Source organism: Coturnix japonica, chromosome 12, assembly GCF_001577835.2.
Source record: "Coturnix japonica isolate 7356 chromosome 12, Coturnix japonica 2.1, whole genome shotgun sequence".
NCBI classification, from domain to species: Eukaryota; Metazoa; Chordata; class Aves; order Galliformes; family Phasianidae; genus Coturnix; species Coturnix japonica.
The window spans coordinates 3757580-3772600 of record NC_029527.1 but is presented as its reverse complement, the minus strand read 5'-3'; the positions used below and the strand labels follow the sequence as shown (position 1 = coordinate 3772600).

Genomic DNA, 15021 nt, shown 5'->3' with positions numbered 1-15021 from the left:
TGCTTCAGTCACGTTGATAGAGACAGCAGGCCTTGGTTGCGTGTATGGCCAGAATGAAAGTAACAGTTCCGAGGAAAACTTCTTTCTACTTTAAGAGCAGAACACACATGGAAATGGCCACATGCATCTCCTCACCCCTAGGCTTATCCTCTCCTCTTCAACAAGCTGTTGGGGTAGGGACTGTGACAAATATCTTCTTCTAGAATTCCATTCCAAGAACTTCAGCTCCTCCCTCCAAGGAGGGATGGGGAGAGCCCAGTCTCCAACCTCCCAGTAGGCTGCTGTGGTTCCTCCACTCCTTCAGCCTCCTGCACCAGCTCCCACAGCAACACATCCTGGCTATGCTGGGAGGGACTGACTTTCCAAGAGAGTATCAGTGCATTTGTGACAGCAGCAACAACTGCTGTGAGGAAATCATACTAATGGAAAGCCTGAAAACTTTAAAGGTGGAGAAAAGAGAAAACAAGAAAAATATTAAGGAGATAAGGAGAGGAAGGGGGGAGAAAAGCACTTATTCACCTCCTTATCTTCTTCCTGCAGTATCTCCTTCTGTTTCCCTTTCCTATTCCCTGTTTTCTTAAGTGTTCCCATCTGTACGTGTGTGGATGATATAGGACCCCAATCTCAGCAACTTTTCTTGGCCTGATGCAACCTTAACGGGAAGCAGCATCTCACCGACAGAGGTCTCAGATGTCAGGGCTGCTGACGGAGCGGCAGCGGTCTCCGCTACGCAGCAATTAGCACGAGTGTGGCTCCGTACGTAGTGCTGGAGAGCTCCTGGCTCTGAGGGAGCCGACACCCCGATGCCACTTCCGCAACACATTGCCGTTTCCCAGTTGTGCCAGGGAAAATCTTTGCTCTTACATCAGGTCTCGCACAGCGGATTGCCCGCACGGCCGCCCTACCCCACCTGCCACCCCACACAGCGCGCTTCTTCCCGAGCCCAGGAGGCAAAGCGAGCCCTTAGAGCAGGGTGGAAGGGGCTAAAGGCTCCCCTGCCCGTGGGGCTGCGCCCGCACCGTTCCTGGAGCGCTCCCCTACCGATCTCCGGCATCGGCTCCAACAACGCGGGGACGGGTGGCGGCGCCCAGCGCAGCGGGCCGCCCAGGGATGCGCCCCTCCGCGGAGTCGCTCAGCCGCCGGTCCCCCGCAGGAGGCAGCTCGGCTACTTAAAGCGCATCCCCGACAGCGGCGGCCCCCGCGGGTGGGCGGTGGGTTTCGGCTCGAAAGCGACCGGAGCCGGCGGGGAGCTGCAGCGCCGAGCGGGTTGCGGGCTCCCATGCCCGGCTGCGAGCTCCGCGGGGGCGCGGGCGCTGCCAGGCGACGGGCTGACCCGGCTGCGGCTCCGGCGGGGCGGGACAGCGCCCGTGCGCCAGCATCAGCGCGGCGGCGGCGGGGCTCCGCGCATCTCCGGCGGTGGCTCTCGCCGGCAGCTCGGTGTCCGCGATCCCCGCCGGCTCTGCCCTCGCTCGGTAGCGGAAAGCCGAACACCAGCAATGGCGGCTCGGACTAGGAGCCGCTGCGCGCCGCTCCTACGCTCGCCTGGGCAGCGACTGCTCTAGGAGGGGAAGAGCAGAGCTGGCAGGGGGGCTGGTTTCCGGCGGGTTATTTATTTCTTCCCTCTCGCTTAAGTTCCCGGCGGAGCGGGCTGGTCGGTACCTGCGCCCCCCACCTGCTTCTCCGAGGGTGAGAGGTGTGGGGAGGCCATGGAGAGCCCGGCGGAGAACCCTAGCAAGGCGGCGGAGTACCTGAAGGAGCTGAACAAGATTATTGAGACGCAGCAGGAGCTGCTGGAGAAGCAGAAGCGGAGGATAGACGAGCTAGAGCAGCAAGTGGCCAAGTTGTACCATGAAAATGCCTGTCTCCAGGATGAGCATCACCGGCACCTGGCCACATGCAGGCTCCAGCAGGGCGTCCCCCCCGCGTACCCGGGGGTGCTGAGCGCCATCCAGGAAAACGCAAAGCACGAAAAGTAAGCGGCTCCCGGGTTTGCGTGCCCTTTTCGAGGAGGGTGTTTCTCTGGTGGGGCTTTCCTTCTCGTTCGTCTCCTGCCTTCGGTTTCCTAAGGCCATCCCGCGTACAAGCTCTGAGAAGAGCGCAACTCCCCTACAGCGTGCGCCTAGGAGGGAGCCCTGGGCGGCTCGGCTCAGCGGGCAGCTCGCCGCGAAGGAGGGGGTCCTCACCAGGCAGGGGCGGCCTCAGCCCGGTCCCCCGACTCCTCTCCCATCTGGATGCCTGCGCTTCACTGGCGCTCCGATCGGGATTCCGAGGAGAGCTTCTCCCCAGGGTCTAAGCTGCGTTAGCATTCCTGGGGCTCCCCCAGGCTGGTTTCTCTGCCTCCTACGCCTGTAGCTTTCTCTACGGCTATCTCCGCTTGCCGGGGCTCCGGCAGCCCCGCGCGCTTCTAGGGATGCCCCTGGGCACTGCACCTTCGCAGCGCTAACGGGGCGCTGGGAGAAACGGGACGAGCCTGCCCTTCTCCCTAGGGCCTGTTCCCTGCCGTTCCCGCATCGCGGCCCCTCGGGAAGCCGCTGCCCCCCCAGGGTTACGGGCTGGAGCCCCCGGAGCCGCCCGCGCTCCCCGTGCGGGCGGTGCCAGCTCCCTGCCTGCCGGCCACGGAGCCGCCGCGCCTCCCAGCGCTCCGGGCAGCGCGCAGCGGCCGCGCTCTCGCCGCTAACGAAAGTGACCCAGAGAAGGGGTCAGCAGACCCTGGCAGCTCGCCACAGCGTGAACTGACTCATCCAAACGCGGGCTCGCCGCTTTCAGAGACACGTTTGCTCCAAACCTTTGCGTCTACTTGCGGACTCATTAATCTGTAATTAATCGTGGCTCCTTTATAGTGCGCAGAAAGCTGCTTAATTATGCACGATTCTTAAGTAACAGGAATTCGAGAATAGCAATAGCCGAAGTCGCAGCGTTTACTCGCCTCGTTTCTACTGATGGAAAAGTAATTTAAGACTTAGTTTTACTTGAATTGAGTGGGAAAAGCATGCATCATATTAAAAGCCCACTTCACTTCTCTGATACAGCACAAAGAGCTACTTGTGCTCTGGTACACTCGAGTTCCCCGTGTTTACAAATAAGCTCTTGGGTACAGGCCGGGGTTGTGCCTGAGCCGCCCCGCAGCGCCTCTCCGAGGAGCCTCTCGGAGAGTCCAGGAGCTGCCCCAAACCCGCGTGTGGTTTGCTTGCTTCGCGTGTGCCTGTTTTGATTTGGGAGGAAGTGTCGCTGCGTAGAATCCCGAAATCGAGTGCCCTGGTTTCTTATTGCACTGCTGGGGGAGTGGAAGGAAGTGGGGAAAGGGTCGCTGGTCACTCACTGCCCCCTCAGCGTGATCCTGTTCCCAAATGCCTTTCACCCCCTGGGCGTGATAGAGAGGGAGGGAAGCAACTCCACCCCCAGCTCCCTTCCTGCTGTCTGTGCTCCCAGCGCGGATCGTTCTAGCGGTGCTGGAGTGGTCTTTTCAGACTTCTTTTTTGTAGAGTTGTCCCCAGGCAAGCTAAGCAAATAGCTCCTTAAACGCGCTAGAGAGCATACGCTGTCGTTTAACAACCAGAACTCATTATAAGCAGGAAGAGCTATTTCCAGGAAATACATATGGAGTACAAATTTACAGAACATAAATTCATGGAAACGTACAGACAGTATTTACACAAATCCTACCCCATGAACTCATTCCCAGTATCGAGGATTTCCTGTGGCCGTGCAGTTAGTACAAGATGTCAACTCAGCTATCTGGTCCCATTTGTCTCTTGCAAACGACATTACTAAAATTGTACAAATGGCTTGCCTTGTTTGATAACATCTCATCTCCACCAGCCCAAGACTCATTTGCAGAGCCCTTTTTGGGCAGGCAGCTCTGAGGACTTGGAGGCTTTTAAGTCTCTTAAGTGGATTTGATGCTGGGATCAGAATTAATCTGGGATATTTATGGCAGAGATGTATTGCTGTGAGGCATACCCTGCGGGGCTTAGTGGGGAAGCTGGGAGACAGCCCACTGTGTCTGGTCCTGGGCTCTTTGGCCTATGTGTACATCCAGGAGAGTCAGATTTTCAGGGCCTCTGTCACATAAAAAGTCCTGTCCCTTCTTCCCCCTGATTTGTCATCTTACCTCTTTATTTCATATGGAACAAGCCTGGCCCCTTCTCCAGCTCACCATGCATCATCGCTGTATCAGAGGATCACAGCTGTGGGCACCCCAGATGTGTAGGCTGGAGCTGTGGCAGTAGCTGCTGTGGCTCCAGCTACCTGGGAGCAGGTGCAACAACAAACCAGCTTCAGGTCAGTTTAATGACTAGATGCAGAAACTGGAGGAAATCTCCAACTCAGAAAATAGATCGTGTCCCTGTTTTAAGGCCTTCTTCCAGTCCTGTGGTTACTTTTGCTTTCTGAAAACTTAACCTGAATGTTATGGCTGTCTGTAGCTTCCCATTCAAGGAAGAAAAATCTGAGTTTTTTCAGAGTTGAATGTTGTGTGCTCCTTGCATACATTTAATTGGGGAATAATGATCCCTACTTTGCAGAAGTTCTGTAACAGTTCAGTATCAGATGTGGATAATGCTTGCTTTGGATATCTGTGGTGTCAGGAGGGAGGCAGCATGTGAGGTGGCGTGTCCTCCTCATTACCTCATGTACAGACTCAACTTCATCCCCAATGCAGCCAGGTAGCTTTGTGCACTGGTGGTGTCAGTGATCAGTGCTTCAAAACAAGAGCGACTAGAACCCTTTGTAAAGGAAATTGTGATTCTCTTTGCCAAATGCTCCACAAAATCAGTACTTTTAGAAAGAAATCCACACTTCTGGGAAGTCATCTATAGAATTTGTACCTTAGGGCTTAAGTACTTTTTCCTAAAGCATTTAGACTCCTGTCTGCAGGGTTCAACTTGTGTAAAGCAGGTGTTGCTCACTGACACTGCAGTGTCAAAACAGGACCTTCATATTACCAAATGGCAGCTTACTTGCAACAGCACAGAAATGTTTCACAAGCCCTGAAACTTCCCATTTTTATCAGTAGGAAGAATAGAGCTGAAGGCCGATTAAATAATTTGGAGAAGTTGGCACATTTGTAGAAACTTTTTACCTTGATCTTATGGAGGAGTAATTTCTGTTACTGAGAACAGTAATAGATTTCTGCAAGGAAAAAAAGTCCAAAAAAGAAAGTAAAAATAGACAGTTGTACCTCCAAAAAAGAGCCAGGGTAGAAAGGATGCTTCTGTTGTGTGGGTTGCTGGCTGCAGAAGGCAAATGCGTGGGGTGGGTTGGCAGGTGCACTCACTGTCTTGTAAGGAGGACAGTGCACCAAAAAATGTTTGGGTGGTGTTTCACTTAATTTTGTGCTAATTTGCTGAGTGTGAAGCGACCTTAAAATCTACAAGTATAATTGAGGATAATTAGTTGATTGCAAAGCTTTGTTAAATGTAGTGAATCAGCATGTTAAATATAACAGTAGATACTTAACTAATTAAATTGCATAAGCCTAACTTGCAATTAGTTCATTTCACTTAATAGTTGATAAAACACCAAAATCCTCTAAAATTCAGATACTCAGTGTAAGGAAGAAATGTTCAATCCACCAACTTTAGTAAAGCACCTCATAATGTAAATATGGGCAAACCAGGCAGCGTGTTACCAGCTTGGGGAGTGATGTTTTTGCTAAAATTCTTTCCTGCCTTTTACCGTGAGAAATCTCTCTTTGTTTGGGGAGAAGATATAGGAGGAATTGTTTGTTAAGGTGGAACAATCTCAGAGTTGTGTTATTTGCAGCTCAGTCTAAATTCTGTACCTGTCCTGACTGATTTATTTTTAAATGAATTTAAAACTGGTTTTGTTCTCTGGGGAGAAATAGTCACAATCCAGAGCATTAAGAAGTCTCCAGCATTTAGAAGATGCTCTCAGTCTGAGCTGAGGTGTGCACAGTGAGTGGCACTGTCTTTGTGGCGCTTTGTGAAGGCTGCTTTGTGGCTTACATAAAATGAGCTTGTGACTTTGCATGTCGCTGTTGGCAGTGAGTGCTACCCCTGCACACAGTCTCAGCAGGAAGCCAAAGATTGCATTAGTGTAGAGACCAGCCTGACTTTTTTGCCTCCAGAGATGTTCTCTGCTGAGACAGACTGTTCATATGACGTAAATCATGTTTCAGGATTTGTGCTGCTTTTGGATGGAAGCTCATTTTTGTTTGCCTTAATTAAAGTAGAAGTATCTGACATCTGTTAAAGTGTGCTCATGTTTGGGCAAGATCTTGCTTTCTCTGCCTTCTTGTCAGAAGGAAATGTACACGAGATACTTTTGTTCAGCTCTTTTTCAATCAGCTGAGGGAAGTGTGATCTGTGACTGATAGTCTCACTGAAAGAAGCCTACAGTAGAGGTGCAAATTATTACTAGAAATCTCACTTCTACCTGTTCAGCTTATTTTGCTCATGAAATTATCTTACTTTTAAGTGGAAAGCACAGTCTGTATCCAAAACAAACACTTCACTGTGACTAAATGCTATATATTCTTTATCACTCCTTATGTCAGACAGGGATGCTGTAAGATGGGCTGGGCAGAACTTAAACTTACACTTTCAAATAATCAAAAACCATTTTGTTCATTTTATCTTTGGTATATAACTGAACAGACCACTAAGTTATGAGAATAAGGCTTTGATGCTGAAGGCAGTGACTTTTCTCCTGAAGCACGTGTTTCAACTTCAGTGCTATTTGTACCCAGCAGATGAGTGAGCATCTCTTAAAACAGGCATTTGTTGTTCTGGCAGACAGTGGGAAATCGATACTGTGAAGGTGTGTAATAAGACAAGAACTTGCTAACATAACTCAACTAAATTATTTTGCTTCTGCAGAAAAATCATCCAATTCTTTTACTTAACATCTGCTAAATGGTGAGAACAATAAAAAAAATTGTCTGCAGATGTGTTGTACCATATGAATAATAAAACAAGTTAAAAGTGGGGAGGGGGGGGATGGGAGCAAAAATAACAGTGATGACAAAACAGTGTGCTGGTATCAAGAAAATTCTTGGAAATCAGAGGAAAGAGTGAAAATATGGTGTGTGGAGAAAACAGCAGAAATGCATGCTGTATTGACAGAGCAAATTCTACTTTGACAAAGGCAGCAGAAGGTAACACACCCTACTGAGTCCTGAGTTTAAATATGGTTTCAAAACTTGAAGCGAATTGTCTTGCTTAAAGCAGATCAGACCTAAACAAGCCATTCCCAGTGAATCTGAAAATATTTTCTAATGAACCCTCCTTTCCTGCTGACACGCATCTTGTGAGCTTTCTAATTTCAGTATTCTTCTATTTGAAACTTCAACTTGTTTCATGCTGGTTAAAGCTTTGATATTCTTCCTATAAGAATTCATTGCCAAGGAATTAGAAATGCTTTTCTGAATGTGTATTTGTGGAAAATATTTGGGCATGGTCATGGATCCTATGTTTTCAGCAAGCAAAGGAGAGCTGCTGTAACTACTGCAGGTAAAGTACAATAAAATAAAATCAAGAGGCTCTTCGCACTCTTCCAGAATTCATGATTCCAAAACAAGCCATACAAACATGCGTATGTATCTGTGTGTACATGTACAACTAACTATGTATACCAGCACCATACTGATTACTCTGGATTTCTAAAGTGAGGCATGAGGTGGAAGACCCAATACTTGGTCTTCTAGTTCCTACCAAAAAATGGCTGGGTACAATAAGTGTATAAGAGAGGCACTTAAGGGCCCTATTACTTGAATTACTTTAACTCTGCAAAGCTGGTGAGCTGAGAGCTGTGCATTGTTATCCTACAATGGCAGGCAATGGCTTTTGGATGAATCTTAAAAAATACCTTGATCTCCAGTGTAGTAATTCTTACTCATCAGCAAAGTAGATTTTAATATTTTAAAAGATATTAGGGAGATTAAGCACTGAGCAGTTACATAAGAATGCAAAGGATGGGGGAGCAGAAACAGAGCTTTTCTGTGAAGAACTTAACTTCCTGCTGAGTGAGGGATGTTAAACTTCGTCCTTTTCCACTTAAAATAATACACTTGTGGGAGAATGTGAAGGACTGACTTACCCATTTTAGAATCTGTTTTGCAGTCTTGTTGGCCTGGTTATTTGCATAGGAAGATAAATCTCCATAAAACCTCTGGGAAGGTGTCTTCTGCAAGAGTGTGAGTTGCAGCTTGTTTGAAGCAAAATATATAATGCTCAAAGGAGTATCTGTAGCAAGAGCTTTTTACTGGCAGATTGTAGAAGCTATGAGGAAAGAACAAGGTATTTCAAGGTATTTTCTTGCAGCACGCTGATTGGGGCAGTGAATTATTAGATGCTTCTTGCAAATAGCATCTCAAAAATCTTAGTTTTACTGGGTCTAAAAATGAAATGAGCTGGGTCTTATGTGCAGGTCAATGTACTGAACTGAAACCACTGTGCAAGATTCAATGTTGTATGTCAGACCATGGCCTCTACACACAGTTTCTGCCTAGAATGGTTACAGAAGTATGTGTGTTCCCTCAGGACTTCTTTAAAGAGCATGAGAGTGTTTGGGAATAGCCATCGTAGCTGCTTCCTCCACACTTCCAGTTCTGACACTATTTAATTTTGTGGGCACCTGAACAACACAATTGTGCAGAACTTCAAAACACTGCAACATGCTGAAGTTCCCCTGAGTTTATGGCTCAACTAGGATTCCAGTCCCTGGTGTGGAAAGAGTTGTTTATGAACTAGGCAGCCTATACCAAGAGAACTGTTTGTGTTTGTACCCTGTTTGTCTGAGGGCTCCTGTCCTCCACATGCAGGTGGCAAGGAGGTCATCTCATGCTACTCAATGAGGGTGTATGGGAAGCTGCTTAGGTAAGTGGATTTCGTGGACCTGAAGTACTTCCTGATGTGCAGCCCACACTTGCATTATTCTAGTTTGATCCTATCACTCCTACTCATACCTTCTCTGCTGTGTTAATTCTATCTTTTTTTCTGCGTATGTTTTGCAGTCTGTGGGTACTTTCAGGCTGTTTTTGCCAATGCTTATTTCTTTCATCTTAGCTCAGTGAGACTGTGAATGAGGTTGTCATCATTTCATTCTGCCCGCATCCTTGCCTAATTGTACTATTTTTCTCTGCAGAATTGTTGAATTAGATATTTGAACAGTCTGAACAGGCTTTGATAAAACAGGGCAGCATGGTTTGAAGGAATAGTGTCTGATAAACATTCTGGCCAGGTTTTAGGTGATGCGGGCTGCTTGCTTACACCACCACCTCTTGCTATGGGGTTCCTCTGCAGATTTCTAACAGTATTTCTTTGAAATTTCTCATTTGTTGTAGTTTACTGCACTACAGGCAGTGGAAGAAATGTTGGTTTGTGCAATCCAGAAATCTAGATAAGAATTTGTTGCCTTTTCACAGTCATTACCATGGTGTTGTGATTAAGGACAGAAGTGAGAAAATATGTATTTCTTTATTTCCTGTTGTTTGCCCTTAGCAAAACTTAGCACAGATAATGATTGTTATTACACAAATGAAGATGCCAACGTTAGAGTCATCTCTTAATAATTTGTTCAGATTTAGGTGTAAAATTATGGCATAAATTATTATTATCATTATTATTGTTTTAATCTCGTGTTCCTTAATGGCCAGATGTTGACTTATTTGGTTTTAATTGTTGTTTGTATAGTTAGAGTAATGGAAAACTACTGCTGTAAAGTAGCTGAATGCTTAAACAGGGTAAATGCTGTAAAATATAACAGTTTTCACAGTAGAATGTTGAATCCCAATACTCAGTTCTTCAAATGGCAAATTCTATAAATGCATCTCTTCTAGTTGTTTCCCAAGTTGTACAGTTCTGGATGGACTAACACCTCTCCCGATCCTAAAATACCCAGCATTTCGGAGTCTCAGTGACTTGTGCTCCCTCTGCTGGGCTCTTGGTAATAGTTCAATGTTCGCTAGTTTTGGAAGTGTATGTATGGATATGTATGGATATGTATGGATATGTATGGATATGCAAGTGTGTAGTGTAGAATCTTCTTTTGAATGGTAGCATCTCTACTACTTTTGCATCTCTGCTGGAAAGCCTTACAAATGTGAGAAAAGATTTCTCAAGTTTTTTATTCTAGTGTCTTGAAGTGCAGAGGCAAACCTTTAAAGTACTGTTATGATCATATAGACAGATATTAGTGTCTTCTCTGAGAAGTCTGGGTTGTTCTCACTGCTATGCTGGATAAGAAAAATACTGCTGTTGAATAGCTGTCTACAGCAATTCATTAAAATCTAATGCATTATTTGAATGACAATAACATTTCCAGCCATGTTTTCCTGACAAGTATGATTGAAACACACACATACTGTAGTGCTACATAAAAAAGACCCAGACAGCACCTGTAGTTCAGATCTGCAAAGAGTTCTTTATTCTGAATAATTGGACAAATGCAATGGAGAAAGGAAGGTGGGATGCCATGCTCCTGTCCTTTTCCAAAAATTTAAGGTATACTTTGGAGTTAAGGTTTGTCTGAACCTTAACTTTGCTAGATTTCAATTAGATGAAAAAAAAGTGCGGATTGTGTGTACTACTTTGGTTTGAAGCTTTGAATTTTGGGGGTATTGAAACATACAGCTGTATGGTGTATAAACTGCAAGCTCTATTACAAACCTGAGCTTACCAAATAATGAGCTCTTTTCCCAGGCTGAGGGAACTAGTCATGCCCACCTCTGAAAAACTGATTTCTGCTAGAAGAGGACTTTAGCTGACAACTAAGTTGGACTTTCAAATAGTACAATATAATCATTCTGAAAGGGACACAGTCTAAATTATGGAGGGTACTGGCCTGGAAGACCTACTTAACAGCATTAACATAATGTTTTATTGGTCATATCTAAAATTTAGTTGTAAATTTTAGGAACATAAGGTCTATGCATGATGAAATTGATGTTGAAATTGTATTGAACAAGGTGAGATTTGACCCACTTTCTGAACTCTGTACTTAGGTTTTTGCACTACCATTTGAAACAATCATTTTTGGAGTCTGAAATTCCATGGTTTGATATTGTCAACCTCTGTTTAGAATTTGCAATACTACTTTTAATAGGTGGATGAAGTTTTACAGTATTTCTAACAAGCATTAACTACTTCTCCTGAGGTGATGCTGCATGGTAAATGAATGCCTAGCCAACTTACTGGCTGCTGGTGTTGAATCAGTATGCACCAGTTGCATATTCTAATTTGAAATACTTGCAAACTAACTAAGCTGTTTTCCCTAATTGCTTATGTGACATCCTCTAGTTTTTCTGGTCACTGCTGCTTAATGAAAGGGACAGGCGGATTTAAATGTAGATTTTCTATTATTCAGTACAGGCAGCTTTAGTTCTCCAAAAGGCAAGTTCTGTGCTGAAATATCTTCACAATGGTATGATTAAAGGGGATGGTTGTAGTGGAACAGAGTTCAGTTGCACACAAGTGTTCAAACAGTACAGTCATCTGTGTTGTATTAAGCAGTATGTGAAATCTCATGTTAACATGGAACAATTCTTAGTTATGTTGTATTCTCTAATGAGGTCCCACTTCAACCTCTAATTGTACCTAAGGCAGAAACGTTGTCCTCTGAGAGTTGAAACATTATATACATCAAGTCAAATGGCAGTTCAAATGTGCTTGAAAACAATTTTTTGAGTTGAATTCCTTGTATTGAAGTCTGTTCTGAGCAGTAGACTGTATAAGAGGCTAAATGGCAGAAGTATCTTCAGTCAGATCTCAAATCTTAAAGAAAATAAAGAAGTCTTATAACATAAAAGGAGAATAAATTTCATGTCTTCTTTTCCACATTCTCTATTTCAATACAGTGTCAATTCCTTTAAAATGGTATAAATTGGCCTGTCTCAGAACTTATCACTGATCAAGTGCTGCTGATATTTTCGCTTAAAGATAGGTATCAGGCTTTCATCTCAGAAGGTTTTATGTGCTGGTCAGGGCCAGCATTTCCTCAGCCATCCCATGTCTTACATTTATCTAAACATACCAGATAAGAGCTGCCCCTAATCATAGGACTGAGAGATGCCTGCCTGCCTTCCTGCCTGCCTGCCTGCTTTTTCCCCCTGTGAAAGCAAAGAAAAAAAACCCCTTTTTTAACATGTTACAGTCAAGTAAAATTTTCTCCCTAGAAGAGAACTGAGAACTCTAGAACTGAGTTTTACTTGCTGTGTTACATGGGGATTGCTAGGTCATGGCCTGAACCAGTGATTGAGTACCAGGTGAGAAGGTGTGGCTAACCCAGGGCGCACAGGTGCAAGCAATGCACCCAGGAGACTAGAAAATGTGGACTCTGGGCCCACCCCTCCTCACTCTTGCTTAACGGTTAGCAGATGAGGGAGTGTGGTTTCTATTAGGAGAGCTGGAGACTTCATCAACCATTCAAAAAGGTAAGATGTTTTTCTCTGTGTAGTCTTCTGAGCTGCTCCTTGATGAATACCTCTATATGCGTGGTTGTATCTTAGTAGAAAGCAGTATAGTTGTGTCCCTTTGCTGCATGTGATATATCACCAGAGTTTGCTGGAATAAACTTTTGACATTTGTGTTTATTTGTTCATGAAAAACATTATTGCTACTTTGACTTTATTTACCTCTATGAGCGGAGTGTGTCTAAGTAGGTGCGTTATTAGAAACTGGTAGGAAAGAGTTCAAGCATTTTACTTAGAGTAAGGGAAATGGTGCTAGTAGATCAGGTACCAAACTGGTTTGTCTGCTAACTGACAAGTATGTCTTTTGGAGTTGTATTTTTGCTTTCAAGACTGTTTTTGTTTCAAGCAATTTTCTGCTGTGTAAACATACTTTAAAAGGAATTTGTTCTTTTTTTAATGGAATCCTTAGAAATGCTTTTATTGAGAATGTGGCATGACATGACTTTTAGCTCTTTCATGAGTCATCTTGCTGTGAGTGAAGGAAATTAAGCCTCTTTAGGCTAGATGAAGGTTTCCCCTTGGAAAATGTTATTTAATTGAAGATATACTTCACTTGCGATAAGCTATGCAATGAACCTTGATATTTAAATATTCTTACTGACGCATTTAATTAACTTTACGAAGGTAACTGATATTCCCAGAGGTCACTGAATCTTTATTTAATTTCATAGCTTGTTCTGATTTTTGATTTGGTCCATCTCCATATGTTGTGGTGGAGTAAAACTTTGTATCCTGGCTGAATGGATACGTTGTGTGAAAGAGTCTGTTCAACAGCTTGCTGTTTTAGTATGAAATCTTAAGTAAAACAGGTCTGATATGCTTTCTAATTCTGGTGGCTAACCTAGAATGTGTAGAGGACAGAGGAATTACCTAACCTAATGGAGTGTCTTCTCTCCTTATCTGTTTCCTCTGAGTTTAAACTGTAGCTATGTTAATATTAAATACTTTTTGAACCTAGACTCCAGAAATGTACATCTGGGTGGCTGAGTTTATTGTTTGGTTCAGACTCCAGGAAACTTTATGAAACAGCTCATTTCTCTTTTGTTAGATTTGGTTGCCAGTGCAAAATGTGAAAGCTTGAGAATTTCCTTTCAAAATTCTTTTATGAAAGGAGCTAAAAAGGCCGTTTAGAGACATGTAGGCAATTTGTAAGTTATCATGCTCTGTGGTAGCTGAAATGCCAATGTGATGTCTCAGATTTGCCACCTGCTCAGCTAAGTACAGGATTTTTCTTTTACTTCTTGTGCTTAGTTGGACAGTTATTTCTATTGTTGGAGAAATAACTGAATAAAATTCTCATTTAGGTATAAATCATTGCTAGTAGTGATCCCTTAATTATTATGGATCTGCTTTTCTTCTAAGCAATGGGTTTCATTCAAGACATCTATGTTAATAATTGATGTCCTTATAATATGCTATCATCACCAATTAAAACTACTATTATTTTTTTTTCCTTGGACAGGCTGGTTCTGCTTCTAAAGAGTAAGGACAGTGTAGGGGAATATAGAAAAACTTTTGATTTCTAGCTAGAAGTCTCACTTCTTTGGCATAGAAAGCTAAGTTATAATAAGTACTAATGCCTGGGATGTGGCGATAATAGCCAAAATAAACCATAATGCCTTGAGGATTATGAAGCTTGTGATGCTGTCAAAGCAGATAACTGGTTCTCTCCTCTCTTGACTAATTTCCCACTTGCTTGTTTAGACATAATGTGCAGAGGTACTGTTGCTCCTTCTCCCAGTACACTTGAGAAAATATAATGAAGAATAGCTGTGCACGTTAGCTGCAGCTTTGGAGTTTAAGACATCCTATGTGATAATTTTTCACTTAAATTGAAAATGTTCTTTTATAGTTGATAAATTCTATTGTTATTTTCTAGACACAGCTGAATGAATTGGGCTAAAATATTTTGTAAAATATATAAATATATTTTAATGATGGAAATACTACTTACTAGTCAAGACAAGTGTGTATGAAAAACCATATAGTTTTAACAAACTGGGAATCATGGTAGCAGGATGACTTCTTCTTGGTACATGCTTATGTAACCTGTCTAGCTGGTTTCCTGAGAAGGCATGAGGTACTTGAAATACTTGTGCTGTTCTTATGCTACTTGTGTCCTAGCGATGGGAAGCTAAGTATTAATCAGGCCTTCTACTAGAGATGTTTTATCAACATACCTAGCACTGCCATTGCCTGATGTTTCAGGTATCCATATGAGGAATAAAATACCCTCATGCAAGGTTTGATATCTTATACTTGAAGATTTGGTGTTTGTTGTTTTGGTGACTGTAAGGAGGAAAAATTTCCCCCCTTTCTATGCTAGCATGTTCTGATAACATGCTAGGATTTAGCATGTTTAGCTTAGCAAATACCAGTTCTGGTATTTGTTGTTTGATCTTTCCAAGGCTGGTCTTTAGTGTATCAGTGAGGAAAGTAAGTTCTGTAAGTTCAGTGTAGTTCTAATAAACACCTAAGCACTAATGAAGTTCTGCAATTATCTTTACTGAAATAGGATGGAGTAGGCGAACAAGCTGCCTTTTGTCTTGCATATACCCTGCCATGTGTTTATCTGTCAAAATAAGAGGAGG

General features: G+C 43.7%; 1 protein-coding gene across 9 annotated transcripts in view; it reads left to right on the top strand.

The window, feature by feature from the left end:
- Positions 1-1576: 1576 nt before the first annotated feature.
- IQSEC1 (IQ motif and Sec7 domain ArfGEF 1) overlaps positions 1577-15021 on the top strand; it is a 248336-nt gene continuing 234891 nt past the window's right edge. For 8 of the 9 annotated variants that reach the window (XM_032447348.1, XM_015874694.2, XM_032447347.1 and 5 more), the window contains exon 1: positions 1577-1972. In XM_032447348.1, the coding sequence (XP_032303239.1) occupies positions 1707-1972 (266 nt within the window). In that variant the 5' untranslated portion in view covers positions 1577-1706. The remainder of the gene's footprint in view (positions 1973-15021) is intronic. The other variant, XM_015874689.1, reaches the window with a different exon arrangement.